We start from the raw sequence: 17,134 nt of genomic DNA, 5'->3' as shown, positions 1-17,134 counted from the left end.
GTAACTGCTTTTGTCAATTTATTTTTTTCTTTTACCTCGTTTGATTTATCACAATTCTAACACAATCCTACCTTCAATAAATTTGTTGTTGAAATATTAAGGACCCAAGTGGATGTTTGGAATTACAATGGTCAAAATGGACAAAAGCCGATAAAATCAAAATGATCATTTTGAAAGTATATGACAAAAATAGACAAAAGTTAAAAGTATAGATGCGACGCTATAGTACATGAATGAAATGACACTACATTCAAATAAAAATTATTATAAGATTATGCACCCATAACTTAAAATAATTGATGTTACTATTCATACCAACAATATGTACTTTTATTTTCAATAACTCATTCATAGAAACTCTAAAAATTAAGTGTGCTTGATTTCGAGCCATTTGTAGGTTGGGACTTTGTAGTTTTTTGGGTAAGCATGCCAATGTGGCCTTATTTTATTTTATTTTTTTATTTTGGTGTTTTTTTTTAGGTAAACAAAGTTGAGGGGAAATCCCCAAAGTACCAAGTTTCTTTTTAAACAATGGGTGCAATTTGTAGGATAAGTGTTCTTAGGCATTATAATTTTCTTTCCCTCTCTATCTGTGTGCATTGAACAATCTAGATTGAGTGAGGGAAGCTTTTTGACAAATTTTGCTTTTAACCCAAGTGAAAAGAGAGGGTAAGTTTTGAGTGAAAGATAATCAAAGTAAGGAGTAGTAAATTGCAAAAATAAAAAAGGAAAGGTAAATTGACAATTTTCCTTAAAAAGAGATTATATTTACTCCAAAGGTGTAATAAATAAATTTTTGTAATATGACTAAGATTTGTAAGCAACAAAATGTCAAAGAGAGAGAAGAAAAATAGTTAATAAACATGACCCTACAACATTTTCCACCACTCATTAGAAAAAATTCAACATTTCCCACTACTTGACCCCAAGGCATTTATTTCCATTAACATTTTCTTTCTATGCAAAAAGTTAAATAATTCAAAAGAATAAATAGTAATGGTAAGTTTAAATCTTCCTCACATTGATTTCAAAAAAAAAAAAAAATTTCGTTCCATATTTGCATTTTCATATATCTATGAATTCAACATCGATATTAGGAGTGGATCGATACTTCTCTAATACAACAAAAACAATTGATGAAATATTAAAAACATTAACAAAAAAAATTACGTAATATTAATGTTAATAATTTTTAATTTATTCAAAATTAGAACAATATTTATTTATTAATTTAAATATTTGTTATGAATTTTTTAAATTTATATATTTTCTTAAAAATATTTATTGATATCAACATTTTATCGATACTAAAAAAAATTAAAATATCGATACTAACATTTAAAATCTTGGTTGTAATTATATGGTTGCATACAACAATCTTAATAGCAATAATATTATTGTATTTATTTATTTTTAATATAATATCCCTGTATTGATTTTCAACAACTTCATTATTTATATTCCTATCTAATAAATGAAAGAATATAGAATATAGTATGCTTAAAAGAGTGAGTAATAAGATCGACATAAGATTTATTTCTATTTTAATTTATAGAAAGTAAAAAATTTCAGTGAACTAACTATTTAAGTTATATAACTATAATAATATAATATTCAACTTGAACTTAGTTTAATTTATCGAGACATAATTTGGTGGGAGTTAATCTACCCCTCACGATATTGTTGTATTAAAAAAAATTAAAATAATATAATAATTATTTAATAATATATTTTTAAATATCAAAATTAAGTTTGAAGGCAGTACTTAGGTCATTCTCCATCTTCATTGCTAAAAATTTTAAAAATCATTTTCGTCTCCAATGTTTACTTAAAAGACTAATGAATTGATTTCTACCTGATTTCATCTCTCGGAAGAATTTTGACACCTCTGATACATTTCATTAATCTCAAATAATTTTGAATTTAGTTTAAAGTTAAAGTCATTCTTTTAGTCTTTCTATTTTTTTTTTTTATAAATTTCATCATCGTTACTATTTTTGTTTTTATTAGTCTTTAAATTTTTTTTATCAACTTGAATTTAGTTCGAATGATTAATGCATTTATTGTTTGGATAAATATTATGTCTATATAAACTCAATAATACCGACAAACAATTTACAAAATAATTGACTACAAAAAATTATAGATTTTGACAACTTGAGCTGAACCTAGTGACTGACTACTTTATGCAACTACCAACATCAAAACTTTACGAAACATAGTCGAGACACGTTTCAATAGCACTGACCTAAAGACTATTATGTGCTCTGCACAAGCTTCTAGTAGACTACAACAATCATCTTAGTAGGATACAACGACTAATTCTGGTAAAACAGTAAGCTCGAACTACTTCAATCTGACAGAACTTTTAAACACTTGCTCTCAATACAAACAAGAACAACAATAAGATTCTTATAAGAAAAGAAGAATACCCAATTGTTGTATGCTTAGATATCTCTAATGAAAAAAAAAACAACTATATAATTGTATAAACATGTAACTTCTCGCAAAAAATTAATTTTAACACGTATATAACATTTTTACCTTTGTAATTTTAAAACATATAAAGTTACAAATAGGTAACTTTGTAACTTTAACATAAAAAACGATAAATTAAATAAATAAAGAATTTGATATGTAATTAAATTTCAGAATTGAAAGACAAAATTTAAAGACATGTCCAGAAGGTATATGTGAATAAATTTCTTCCAATTTCACATTCGCTTCGCACACTAAAAACCCAATACCTATCTCCGACTAAAAGATTGTGAGTTTAAATCACTGTATTAAAAAAAAATCTCATATAATAAATTATATGTAATTGCATTCTAAAATGAGATACAGAAATCTAATAAAATATAAATAATTGCATTCTAAAACATAATTAGAGTTGTGATCTGGTTTAGTTCTAATTAGGTCATATGTGATTGGTTTGTTTGGCTTGGATAACATGATCCACATCCCTACTTTAACCTCGCTTCATATGAATTTGGTAGGTAATTTCACCCGTAACACAACTAAAGTAAAAAAAGAAATAAATTTAAATATCAAATTTAAATTCATATTTTTTCTATAATCGTTTTACAAATACCATACTCTAGAGTTGATATATAACCTTTGCGAATGACTTGCGCATTGAATTTCTATTATTTCTCACCAAACAGCAAGAACATATCATAAACTGTAATGGAAGTATATAGAAAATTTTAAAGTATATTAACCAAAATTAAAACAACATTGAATCATTTCCAAAAATAAAAGGAAAACAGAATTCAACCATAAGGTCTAAAATTTTAATTAAATTCCAAAAAAAAAAAGAAGAAAAAAGAAAAGTCCACCAATTTTGGTCTCTCACGCCTCTCTCTCTCTAAAATAGACTCGCCAGTGCCTCGTCTTCCCCATAATCAGTCTCTCTCTCTATATTTTCTCTCAGATTACACTGGTTTCTCTGCTCTGCTCTGCTCTCTTTCACTTACTCACTCCAGTTCCTCGTCTTCCATCTGATTTTGTAAGTTCCAAATCTAAACTCTTCATCCCTTCTCTCTCTCTCTCGTTTTGATTTTATTCGAAACCCTAGAAGTCAAGCACTGTAAATTCTTTCCCCCTTTTTAAAGTCGTTACTCTGATTTTTTATTCTTTTTATTTTCGAGGAGTTATGTGTTCTGGTCAGAGTTCCAGATTTGTTATTTCTTTGCTGTTCTTTGATCCTTGCAATTTGGTTTCTGGGTTTCTTATTTATATCATCTGGGAACTGAGAAATTGTGGGCATTCGTTAGTTTGGTACTGAAGTGTTTGCTTTTACTTCGATTTGTTTCTGCCCTTTGCTTTTGTTGATGTTGATCTGATATGGGTCTGACCCTGTGATGTCTCATAATATGATTTCAGCCCAAGATGTTTATTCTTCTGTCCGGGTGAAAAGTTATTAGGGTTTCCATACTTCTTGGACTTCTTCGAGTTACTGTCTGAGGATTTGGGGCGGGCATGGTGGGCTCTGAGGAGGACTCTGGTACTTCTGGGGCCGCGTTGCAGCTCCCTGGCAGCCAGAAATTGTTCTGGCGTTCGGCTTCATGGTCTGCGTCACGTTCCTCTCTTCACCATCCCGAAGTGAACAAAGAAGGTGGAGACTCCAATGGGAATCTTGCTGATAGTAATGGACCGAGCCGAATTTATCCTGCTCCATTAACCCCGAGATCACAGCAGCATTGCAAAGCAAGGTCGTGTTTGCCTCCTTTACAGCCTTTGTCGATAGCTCGACGAAGCTTAGATGAATGGCCGAAGGCAGGGTCGGATGATATAGGCGAGTGGCCACAACCTCCTACTCCAAGTGGCAGGGGAAATGGCGAGAGGCTGAAACTTGATTTGTCGACAATCCAGAGGAACCCGGATAAAAATTGTGGACTTGTGAAGAGGGATAAGATTGCTTTCTTTGACAAAGAGTGTTCAAAAGTGGCGGAACATGTATATCTTGGTGGAGATGCAGTTGCTCGAGATAGGGATATACTTAAACAGAATAGAATCACTCATGTGTTGAATTGTGTAGGTTTTGTTTGCCCGGAGTACTTCAAGGATGATTTTGTGTACAGAACTTTGTGGTTGCAGGATAGCCCATCTGAGGATATTACTAGTATTCTTTATGATGTTTTTGACTACTTTGAAGATGTTAGAGAACAAAGTGGAAGGGTTTTTGTTCATTGTTGCCAGGGAGTATCTCGGTCAACATCCTTGGTGATTGCGTATCTGATGTGGAGAGAAGGGCAGAGTTTTGATGATGCATTTCAATATGTGAAGGCGGCGAGAGGTATTGCTGACCCGAATATGGGTTTTGCTTGCCAGTTATTACAGTGCCAAAAGAGGGTCCATGCTTTCCCTCTTAGCCCAAGTTCACTGTTGAGGATGTACAGAGTTGCCCCACACTCACCATATGATCCTTTGCACCTAGTCCCGAAAATGTTAAATGATCCTTCACCTTCCGCTCTGGATTCTAGAGGTGCCTTTATCATTCATATACCTTCTGCCATATTTGTTTGGATTGGTAAGAACTGTGAAGCAATCATGGAAAGGGATGCTAGGGGAGCTGTTGTGCAGATTGTTCGGTACGAGAGAGTGCAAGGGCCTATATCTGTAATTAAGGAAGGGGAAGAACCAACAAACTTTTGGGATTCTTTTGCAAACCTGTTGCCTTTAATGGATAAATCTAACAGTAAAATCAATCTTGGGGAATTAAAAGTCAAGCCGTATGCAGGCGAGAGGAAAGTTCATTCCTATGATGTCGACTTTGAAATTTTCCAGAAGGCTATAACTGGTGGTTTTGTTCCTCCATTTCCCTCTCCCGAGAACGAACATGAAACCCATCTTCCTGTTAGAGAAAGCAGTTGGAGTATGCTAAGGCGTAAGTTTGCCAACGGGAATATGAAAGAGTTTGTATCAGCTCCTAGAATATCGCTCTCTAGGGTCTATTCAGACTCATTCATGATGGTGAATTTATCAGCAAAATCTTCATCACCTTCGACGTTTTCTTTGTCTTCATCGTCTTCTTCACCTATCTATCTTTCTCCAGATTCCCTCTCCTCTGATTCAAGTTCAAGTTCAAGTTCAAGTTCCAAGTATTTTTCAGAATCCTCTCTAGATTCTCCATCTGCAGCTTCACCTTCAGTTCCAGTTTCTTCATCTCTGTCTAGTTTTTCTAACATGTCTCTTATCTCATCCAATAGCTCCTTAGAACCGGTGCCCAATGGACCAGAAACTTGTGATGCAGTCCCGTTGGAATCAAGTTCTCAGTCATTCTCATTCCCATCCAAAAAGTTCTCGCCTTCTCTTGCAGAGCGCCGAGGTAGCGCAAAGTCTCTGACATTGCCTACAATGCCAAGTAAAATCAGAGCAACAAATAGTGCCTCAAGGTTTCTTGCCAGTCAAGAAGATGGTAAAAGGAAGAGCAAGATTTCTTGCTCCCTTAATGTATCAATTAATATGAAAAATGGTTCAGAGCCCAAGGATAGGGTTGAAAATGAACAGACAAGTTCCGCTCAAAATTTCAAGAATATTGAAAATGGAATAGTTGCAAGGGTAGGTAGTGTGGCCTCGTGCCAGCAGGAAACTACAGTTGCTGGACAATCTTCTGGTTCATGGAAAAACCATCCCAAACTTTTTGAAGAAGGCGAGGTACCCACAGTGTCAAATGGGAAGCAAGGTGGTGGGCTTTTGCAGGATTTTCAACCTATGGTATACTCTTGGCCGGAGTTAGAAAAGATTGCAGCTTTTGACGCAAGTTACCTCAATTCTAAAGCTGCTGTAGTGATTTTCTCTCCAAGTAGGTCTTTAGGCAAGAAGGATGACATGATGCTGTATATTTGGGTAGGAAGTTCTTTTGGCCATGATTTATCTCAGGTTCGAGTAAAACGAGATAAAGACTTGGTTGGTTTAGAAACGATAGACTGGGTTAAAGTCGGTCAATATGTACTTACCGAAATAGGTCTGCCAGAAAATACAGAAATTAAGGTACTTGGGACCTTATTTTTTGTTTTACTTTTATGCTTGATTTTTTAGTTCTTTTTTTATCTTTTCTGCTATATGGAAAATGACAGTTATTAGGCTAGGAAGGAGGAGAAACAATATTGGTTTATTGCCTTATCGGTTAATGCCAAAACTTTATGGGTGCGGTGCCTTTGTGTTGTTTCCTGCTCAATTAAACTTTTTCCAACTGAAGGTTTTTAATTTTATTTTTATACTGGAAACAGTAATGTTTTTTATAACATGGATTTACCATATCCAATTGAATGCAATCAAAAAAGTATGGAAAGAGAGGGTCATAATGGAATTCCTACAAGGATCATTTCCTGCCGTTATTCTATGCATCGGTGTTTTTCCCTCTATTCATCCACAACGTTTTCGTTTCTAATTCTTTAAAATAAATTCTTCATGGAGTTCGAAATGCTCGACAGTGGGCAAGTAGTGACATTGGGTTGCTCTTAGTGGCTCAATTTTCTCCGACAAGTTATACATTTATGCCTTTGTTCTTTATGATTCGGTACTCCATTATATAGTGTGTGTTTTAATCTTCCTGATAAACTTCTTGTGGTAACAGATTGTTAAAGAGGGTGAAGAAACAGAGGAATTTCTTGCACGATTGAGTCTGTTGTAGCTGCGCTGCTAATGGACATTACCTTGATCCAATGACGAAAATTATCCGATTGTTGAGCTGGCTTAGCGTGCCATGCAACTTAGTCATCAGGATGAACTTCCCTTGCAAAAATTAGTGAGGTAAGCATGGTAGAAATTACTTGACCATATTGATTCCCTGCTGCTGCAATGCTAGTTTTGTTCTCACGTCTTCTTTTGGTACTTTCTATATAGTTAAATGGCTTTTCTGTTGAGTGGAGCCATGCCCTTAATGGATGGCACCATCCTCTTGTTACCAGTCTGATGAGTAATGAATTGATCATGTCATCTATTGACAGTCACGTGTCTATCTGATGATCACTGGTTTTCTCAACCAGTGAAGCGTGCTGTTCCTTCTTTTCTGTTGTTTAATGTGCACGGAAGTTGAAAGTCTAAACTTTAGCTTTTACATTTTCTTTTTTCTCAACTCGCTGTGTTGAAAATGAAAATCTGAACCAATCCTGCTTGGCCTTGGGTGGTTTAGTTAGTCAGACACGAGCTAGTTCGGCATTTTAATTTGTCGACAGATTTCCTTAATTGAAATTACAAAAGAAGGCCACAAAACATGGCTTAAAATTAAAGGGGCTGAAAGAAATCAAGTGTCTTGGGAATAAAAAATAGGGGAAAATCTTTAAATTAAGAACTAGCAAAAGGGCCTAAAAGTAAACTATGAAAGTTACCGGTTGGGACCTCGGTTGTTATGTTAGTAGTAAAAAATAACGGAAAATATTTAAAACGACAACCAACACAAGGGCATAAAAAAAACTATGAAAGTTACCAGAAGGGACCTCAGATTGTTGGTAATAAAAAATAAGGGAGAGTCTTTAAATAAGAAGACAGTTAAAGGGAAGCAATGGAGTGAGTCGTATTCCAAATCTCTTCCTCTATCCTAAATCATCCTAAGAGTTTCCGTAGTTTGATATACCGACTAGTAGTGAAGAATTTGGTCACTTAATGTAGGATATTAAATCTTGTGAATTTCTTGATGACCAAATGTTTTTTCTTTTGATAACCAAATGTTATAGGGCCGGAATATCTTATGAAATTAGTTGATGTACAATAAACTGGCTCGGATACTTTCAGTATTAAAGAAAAGAAAATAGTGAAGAACACAACCTGCCAAAGTTAGTTTCCTCTATTGCTAAGGGGGTGGGTGCTCCAAAATATCCTACCCAGCCTTTGTCTAGCATTTTTATTTATATTATTTCATTACTCATAAGCTTAAGAGTAAATTATAGACACTCCCAACTTGCATTCATTGGATTAGTAAAATTTTGTTTGGTGAGAGTGTCAAAGGGAACCAGAGAGCAAATCTGGGTTGCAGTTGAATTAGATAGATCATCCTATATAGTTATTTACTTTTTAACTCCATGAAAAGGTGGGTTCTGATGATTTTTGGTTGTTGTGTATGCAGGAGACGTTTGAGAATCCAAGTCGTTTATAGCAAGTTTTAACAAGTTGTACAGAGCTGTAACACCCCACCCACCCACCCACGTCATTCAAATTTGATCTTGTAAACAATTTGCTCAAAGGCCCTTGCCTAACATATATTATTGACTTTTGCCTCCTTAATAGGATCAAAATCTTTCTTTATACTCCCTCTTGGGTTCCATTTCTTTTTCAGCTCTACTCAATCTGAAGCTATATGGAAATGAAAAAAACGATGTCCATGAATGGCAAAACCGAAACCCGACATTTGGGTACCGAAAATCACATTACAGCCTATCTATTTCTGAGAATTAAACACGATAAGTGGCAGTTTCCATGGTTTTGAGCTTATTTATATATTTTGTCTTTTGATGTGAACTGAAGTTGAAGAATTCTCCGGCAGGAGATGGTGGGTTGCTTGGAAAATCTTGTGGTATTGTCGAAAGCTTATGAGACACTCATTCATTCCCAATTCTAGTCAAAACAGAATACTGAAACTTAGGCAATTGTAATAATCAAATCAATAACGTCACCATCTCCTTTTGGTCTTTGTGGTCAGCTTGGCTTTGGTTCAATGATTTCCAATGTCCTAACCAGATCACTTGATTTCATCATGTGAAACCAAAACTGGGTACTGGGCTGATCATATATACTTTTGCTTTGCACCAATCTAAATATCAGAATTGTTCGATAACTATGAAAATATACCAAATAAATGATGAGCAAACAATCATAATTAAAAAAAAAATACAAAAAACTAAAAATAAAATAGTTATTAAAGACGCTTAAATATTTTCAAAACTCGGTTTAATATCAAAAGAAAAAAGAAAAAAAGCGGTTAAAAGTAGATTACACAACACGGGTAGAGATAGTGTTTACAAGTTCAATATTTGTCTACCCTAGTGCTCTTGGTTAGTGATGTAATATTTTTGAAAAGAAAAATCCAATTATACTTAACAGAACTGGAACGAAACTTGACCGTTCATATGAAAAAGAATTACTCGGGTTGCCTCATTAATAACTATTGGATGCAAGTTCAATATTTGTTCCCCTCTTATAGCAAAGTTTGACATACAAATTTTTGGTTGGGGATAGATGTCTGAACAAATCAATCCAACTACTGAACAAATCAATCCAACTATATAAGTTAGTTAACCATATTGTGTAGTTTCTAAAATTTTAGGTAGGTAAGCTTCACTAAAAATTTAGTATAAATAATTTAAAAGTTAACAATTTCAAAACTCATTATTCATAAATAAATTAAATTATTAATTTAATATATCATAATTGTATTTTATGAATTTTACTATTATAAAATCGCTACATAATAACTTTAATTTATATAGGTTGATTATTAGTTTGTTTAATAAAAGGTAGGACTTGGTTTTTCTAATTAGTTTTAAGATAGAACCATGAATATTAATAGTAGGGTTGATCATTGGTTGGTCGGGATCGGTTTTTGGTCCACCCCGATGTCGAAACCGACGGTTTCCTTCTACAGTTTGGCGCCGACCGGCTGACCGATCGGTTCGGTCGGTGGGTTTGTCTGTTTAACCGACATTTTTTTAATTATTCGGTGCGGCGGCAGGGAGGGATAGAGAGTGAGAGTGAGACATGAGAGAGTGAGAGAGCACAGGGTGCTGAGGGGTGGCGACGACATAAGAGCGAGAGGGTGAGAGAAGAGAACAACTCTAGCCCTAGGTTTAATTATTTTTTTAATAACTAAAAAAAATATATAAAACATATTAATATTACATTGTCGGTGAGTCGGTATTGCCTGGACCAAGGTCGCCGACCGACCCATCAAGTATGTTTTGAATTTCTAGAGCCGACGCATGGCAAAACCGATCGACCGAACTCTTTTCGATTAGTTTCGATCGATCGGCTCGATTTTTCGAGTTGGAACGCTCACCCCTAATTGATAGTATTGTATTACCCTGTTGAACTTGACTGTGACATGTTGTGTGAACTTGAGTTTCTGGTAGATGCTTCTCGATTGTAGAAATCATACTTGAAATGTTTTGAATTTCTTCGCCTCTGAAAGTTGCTTTGTTGATGTAGAAATTTGGTCTCCTGGAATTTTGCAAATGCGCACCAACTTTGAATAAAAGGGATTGACGAAACATACAAAATCAAATAGTACTTACTACCACCAGTGTGATTCTTGTCACATAAGCTTCAATGCTTAAGTCAGAATCAGAATAGTGAGTATGGAGACTAGGGTATTTCAACTTACCTTTAAGGTTCAGTTTAGTGTTATATTTATAGAGGTTTGAATCTTGATGTATTTAAGAAACATACCTTGCTGGGCTGCGGGCCAAATGTTGAATCAAGAGATCGGTAGCCTTAGTAGTTAGATTTGGTTGGCCGAGACCTGATCCGTCGAGAATTGGTTGGCTAGGATCGTGTGTGGTTCGAGAGCTGGCTACACCCTAGAGATCATGAAATAAACCTGTCCATGCCCTGGATTTGGTTATATCTTGGATGTGGTCATACACGGGAGTGATTCTGTAAAGTTTAGTTTTGTCTTCCCGGTCTATTCCTTGTATTTCTTTATAGTTCTAAGCGTCAATTAGCCAATCGAATCCGAGTGGTCCAAATAATATAAACTTCATGGGGCTCGGGGCATGGCATCGTATTAAATGATCTCCAATTAACATGAATGCTTTCTCAAAAAGCAAACAAGCGAAGGAAAGCATAAAAGATAACGAAGGGTCACATACATTAATTTGTTTTTGTTTGGCCTTTTGTATTCACCATTCAGATTCTCTCTTCGAAGCGTCAAACGAAGCAGTATTTACTATTTAGTTCAAGAAACGGAAAACACAGGAAACAGAGAACAGAAACACCATGACCACCCAACCTCAAACTGAAGCCAAAGCTCAAACCCAAAGCGAAACCGAAAGCAAGGTGAGTTTGAAGCTTGTAATAGACCAAAAAGAGAAGAGAATTCTATACGCTGAAGCCGATAAGAAATTCATAGACTTCCTCTTCACCATACTCTCCCTCCCTCTGGGAGCTGTCGTTAAGTTGCTTTCCACCGGCGTGCCACTGGAAACTTGGTCCATTGTAAATGTCTACCGCACCCACCAAACCTTAAACCTCAACTATTTTGCATCAACCCGCAACAAAGACATTCTCCTCAACCCCAACCTTCCATCCGCCACTCCGTCTGATGAACTCCAAAGCCTCTTGCAAATCCAATCTTTTCATCCACCAACCACCTACTATACATGTCATGTTAGTACTTATAACGTCTGTCGTTATAGTTTTAGTGGTACATATGGTGCAGTATGTAGCAGATGCGGCCAATCCATGACCACGAATGCAACTTATGTTTACGGAGCTAAAGAAGCAAAACCCCTTGAGATGGGAGGTTATGTGAAAGGGGGGATGGTTACGTTCATGGTGATGGATGATCTTACTGTTAAACCAATCTCCTCCTCCATGTCCACCATTTCGGTGCTTCATCAGTTACATGTGGAGGACGTTGGCCAGATTGAAGAGAAGCTTATATATTTGGACATCAATGAGGTCCTTTTTATTTTGTTTTTGGAGCTGATTTTGGTTAGTTTTTTGTTTGCTTAATGTGACTTTTGTTGTGGGTTGATTTCTGTAGGGCGTGAAGTTGCTAAGGGCTTCTCTGTGCACATCAACTGTACTCACCGATGTGTTTCTTCACAAGATTGACTTCCCAACAACACCTGGTAAACATACTATTTTGAATACGATACTGTCAAACTTTTGTCTTATTTACTTTGTCTTATTTATTTTGAGATAATACGGAAGTCCAAAACTCAAACTAGCATCTAGTAAAAAAAAGGAGCCGTGCCATGGTTGGAGATTGAGGGTGGTGAAGGTGAATGTTGAGGGGCAGATAGACTCGTTAGGATTTTATGGACTGATGTATTTTGCAAGGGAGAAAGGTTATTTAAAAAAAACACATTAAAAATTAAAAGAAAAATAAATAAAATAAGACAGATTGCCTCACTTCAGTGAGACGATCGCCTGGCCTGAGGCGAGAGGCGTGTAAAGGCATGCCGAGGTGCACTAAAGCGAGCGCCTGATTGAAGGCGCTTGCTTGGATACTTGTTGCAAGGCGCACCGAGACGAAATTGCCTTGCCTCTCCCCAACCTGGGTGCCTCAATAACACTGCTTAATACATGATTTCAACTTAGAATCATATATTATATGATTAGATATAAATCATTTCATAGGTTATTTGTTTATACATCTATTAATTAGATAATTCATGATCTACCACTAAATTAGGTTGGTGACTAAAATTTAATTTAGAGGATTTTTATAAACATATATATCCTGAAACACATCAAAGCAACTTGTTTTTCCTTCCTATTTTCTAACATTTTCTCCCTAGTTAATTTGAGCTAGCATACCTCAACTTATTAACGATATCAAATCACAATATAAAACAAATTCATTTTATGCTAATATTTGCTACTTTTAGAGTAAATTATGACTCATTTTGCAGGAGATCAGTAGGAAGAAAAAGTGTGGTTATAGGAAGAAGATATATTAATAAAAGAAGAGTAGATAGTCAGAGTCCATTGTAGCAGATGAATGGGTGCATAAACTTTCTTCTATAGTTTATTTTTCCGTAGAACTTTTGTTGAATTTTTATGTGTGTTTAATCTTCCTATTTTAGTTTTTATTGATTAATGAGTGTCGGGCATGACTTTTAATTAATTTTGTGAAATTACTTATAACTCCATACTTTCAATTTTATTAATTTAAAATCTGAATTTGAATAATGTTACACCTGTGGTTCGAACCTCTTCAAAACTAAATTTGGAAGGTTAGGAATGAAACTAAATTTCGATCTTTTAGTACTTCGAATAATATTTTGAACACTGACAACAAAATGCTTAAAATATGTATCACAATGGGAGTTAATTTCATAATATATATACGTTTGTTTGATAACTAAGGCCCGTTTACTCGTCCGCCATCGTAATCAATGAATCGTAATGAAAAATTTGATTCCCTTTGATGGTGTTTATCAAATGGTAGGAATGTAATCAAATGATGGGACCAACCTCAAACTTTGTAATCCCATTACATAAAAAGTATAATCACAATCTCATTACACTCCTACGACCCTATTAATCTTATTCTCATTCCTTATTCTGTGGACCATAATATGTTATGTTATAACATAATATGTTATGTTATAATCTTATTCTCATTCCTTTTATCATTTGTCTCTCATCTATGAATTAGATCGATATAATTTTTAATTATTTTTTTATACTTTTATAATTTCTTCTCCGTTTATATTCTAATTTTTATTAGTTGATGTAATTTTATTATATAATATGATAAATTAATATTAATTAATATCAATAAATTTTTTAAATAAATATCTTTACCTTTATATATTAGAATAATAAAACTTAATAATATGTTAGATTAGAGTTTTGGTTGTTCTAATAAAAAATATTTTATTTGATGTAATTTTATTTTAATTATTTATTATGTATTAATATTAGATTAGTGGTTATAATAAAAAATATTTACTATCAATAATATAGTAATAAATTAAATTAAATTTATTATTATTGTAATTTAAAAAAAATTAACACAATAATATATTTGTACTTAGCTAAAAAGGAGAAATGATATATTAGTAATTGTTATATATCTGATTCCGATTCCAGACAGTTTTAGTAAACAACATCAAAGAAATTATGGTTACGATTCCATAAAATTTATGGTAAACAACACCAATGGAATAACATTACAATTCCGATTGATTTCATTACGATTGATTTCATTACGATTGATTTTTATTACGATTGATTTCATTACGCACATAAGTAAACGTGGCCTAATTCAATTTTCTATTTTATATTTTTTGAAATTCTATGTAAATTTTCAAAAAAAAAAAAAACTATCTCTAGTCCATGAGCTTGATAAATGGTTTAAAATGGCTTTGAACATATTTAACCTTTAGACTAAGGCCACTCAAATGCATGGATAAGTTAATCTGCACAAAAAGATATGGGTAAGGACATGGTATTGGGGCATTTGTCCTATATGTGCAAATCTAAATCGAGCAGGTCTTTACTTGGGGTAGAGGATAAACCTAAAAGAATTGAAGAAGACCATTCGGGAACAAAAAAAATGACATTGCAATTTAAATTTGATCTTGATGAAACAATATATCATTAGTTTGATAAATTAAAAATTAAATAAATTGGTTTTTTATTTATTGAAATTTAACAAAACTCGCCTTTCTTGAAAAATCGAAGGGAAGAAAAAGCTCCTTCATTAGAAGTTAGAAAGAGTCATCTAAGGAGTCCTCTAAAAAATGATAGAATCTAAACGTTGGTTCTCTTTTTTTCGCTATTTTTTTAATCGTATGCATCAAAAGGAAAATGTGCATTCAAGAGATACAATTATTTTATCCTAATCAACCAACTTTATCGAGGAAAATGCCATTATAAAAATTTAAATGTATTTTTTTACAACAAAATTTTCTTTATAAAAGAAGATTTACAAAAACGAAATATATTTTTATTTTTTAAAGAAAAAATATTTATTTGCCTGGAAGTATAATTAAGTTTTTAGGAATGAATGAAATGCAAACCATTTGTATTATTAATTTAATTATTTTTTTAAGCAAAATATGAGAATAAATAATATTGATTTAAATTATACATTTTTTTAGAAAATGTATTAAAAATCAAATCTTGGCCTCACGAGATATTGATTTTTATATCAAGAATCCAAGAACATTGGCCTCCGGAAAATTTCGTGATTCCATCATCCTAAATTTTCTTTTGTATCTTTTAAGTTAAAATAATCTCCACCAAATAATATTATAATGAAATTAACAAAAATATATACATGTTTACCAAATATTATACTTGTAACATAAATAAACATATTAGAAAAGTGAATCAATCAGATGTGATGTTACAAGAAACAATTGGGTAAAATTAACAATAGAGATAAATGAATAAAATAGATAACAAAAACGGAACTAAATAAACAAAAAAAAAGTATTCTAAAGTATGAATGAATTAAAATTAAACTCCGTAAGTAGAATACGACTAAAACAAGATACGACGAAGTAAACCAACCTATTTTTATTTTTTTATTTCATGAAAACATGAAAACTTACCGTATTGGAAACAAAACTTGATTTTTCTCTTCCTTATTCACTTGTAACGCAAATCAAAGTTGAAGGACACAATTGTGGTGAAGATAGCCCCATAACAAAAAATTAAGAGAAAGTAAATAAGAAGGAAAAGAAGAAAAAGGAGAAAATAAATGGAAACAAAACAAGTAGAGAAAAAAAAGAGAGAAGAAGATAGAAGAGAATTATGATGAGTGTAAGAGAGAAAACGTTTAAAAGAATCTTTGAGAGTGAAACAGAACAAAGGGAAATTGAAAGAATATGAGAGGAAAAAAAAACAAGAACGAAGAATAGAGAGTGATAGATTGAAAATAAAAAAGAAGAACAAAGAAAAAAAATTGATGGAAGGAAAATAGAAATGAAAATGGAGAGAGACCGATGAAAAAAATTGAGGAGAGAAATTGTGGGTTTTTTTTCGTGATGTGCTTCGTGACCTCCCTTGACCAAAACCAACACCAGAATTCAAAATCCTAATTTATAAATAAAAAAATATTTTCATTAATTATACAATCAATCAAATCTCATGATTTTAATAAATTTATTAAAGATTTTGATTTTTATCCAAATATTCTAAATCAAATTGAAAGGTTTTCAAATAAGTAGGAATTTATTTTATTTTTATTGAAAGATTTTATTTTGGGAAAATATGAAAATTCATATTTAATTAAAAAATATTTTGGATTTTATTACTTTTTTCAAATTTTATTTAAAAACATTTGATTTTGAAAAGGAAATGAATATTGAAATCAAATATATTTTATTTTTTTGATAAATCATACCAAACGAAAAATATTTATCATAAAATAAAAACAAAAATTTTACCAAGAAACTACTACAACATGACAATTAATTAGGTGATTGTCTAATATTACTAAGTGCATTTTTAAATGAGGGGTCAAAATCAATATTGAAATCAAGTTCTCCTCAACTTTGGGAGGATATTAAAGTCTTGACATCAATTTGGTCCTCAAAATCCCATCATTTTTATGATTATAATTTATCTACCATTTCGTTAAAGACACCTCACTTGGGCCATCTAACCTTTCTACTACGGTAGGTTTATTCAAGAAAGAACATTGAAAAGGATACACAAGTCCAAGAGTCTGAACATATCTCTGGAACTGAAATTGACGTTAAAAGAATCAGTGATGAATCAGACATTACAATATCTGCTAATGATGAGTCAGACCTGAGAAAACAAACTTGTACTCAGTATCCATTGTCTGATCACTTTGTATCATATGACAAACTCTCAAGTCAGTACAGAAGTTTCATGGTTAATCTTACTCAGGTAAATATTCCAAAAACATATATGGAGGCAATACAACATGAATAATGGAGGCAAGCAATGAATCTTGAATGCAGGCTTTAGAAAAAAATAGAATGTG

The 17,134-nt window shown here is 33.0% G+C and overlaps 2 protein-coding genes across 4 annotated transcripts; both read left to right on the top strand.

Moving 5' to 3' along the window:
* Nucleotides 1–3,360: 3,360 nt before the first annotated feature.
* On the top strand, nucleotides 3,361–8,748 carry MKP1 (mitogen-activated protein kinase phosphatase 1). 2 transcript variants are annotated; one of them, XM_022283361.2, is made up of 5 exons: nucleotides 3,361–3,508; nucleotides 3,886–5,603; nucleotides 5,712–6,495; nucleotides 7,082–7,257; nucleotides 8,570–8,748. In XM_022283361.2, exons 2-4 carry the CDS (start codon nucleotides 3,982–3,984, stop codon nucleotides 7,136–7,138), a joined length of 2,463 nt encoding a protein of 820 aa, XP_022139053.1. In that variant the 5' UTR covers nucleotides 3,361–3,508; nucleotides 3,886–3,981; the 3' UTR covers nucleotides 7,139–7,257; nucleotides 8,570–8,748. The 2 variants fall into 2 exon arrangements, with proteins under 2 accessions (XP_022139053.1, XP_022139052.1); XM_022283360.2 differs by having other exon boundaries at nucleotides 3,886–6,495.
* Nucleotides 8,749–10,237: 1,489 nt separating this feature from the next.
* LOC111010169 (uncharacterized) lies at nucleotides 10,238–13,301 on the top strand. Of its 2 annotated transcripts, XM_022283508.2 has the most exons (3): nucleotides 10,238–12,117; nucleotides 12,203–12,290; nucleotides 13,077–13,301. In XM_022283508.2, the coding sequence occupies exons 1-3, from the start codon at nucleotides 11,434–11,436 to the stop codon at nucleotides 13,085–13,087; spliced, it is 783 nt and encodes a 260-aa protein (XP_022139200.1). In that variant the 5' UTR covers nucleotides 10,238–11,433; the 3' UTR covers nucleotides 13,088–13,301. The 2 variants fall into 2 exon arrangements, with proteins under 2 accessions (XP_022139200.1, XP_087973481.1); XM_088117355.1 differs by having other exon boundaries at nucleotides 12,203–13,301.
* The last annotated feature ends 3,833 nt before the right edge of the window (nucleotides 13,302–17,134 follow it).

The sequence above is a fragment of the Momordica charantia genome, assembly GCF_013281855.1.
Source record: "Momordica charantia cultivar OHB3-1 chromosome 9 unlocalized genomic scaffold, Mcharantia_2.0 BLBB01000009.1, whole genome shotgun sequence".
Lineage (NCBI taxonomy): Eukaryota > Viridiplantae > Streptophyta > Magnoliopsida > Cucurbitales > Cucurbitaceae > Momordica > Momordica charantia.
The sequence above is the reverse complement of the archived record's forward strand: the minus strand, read 5'-3'. Positions and strand labels throughout refer to the sequence as shown.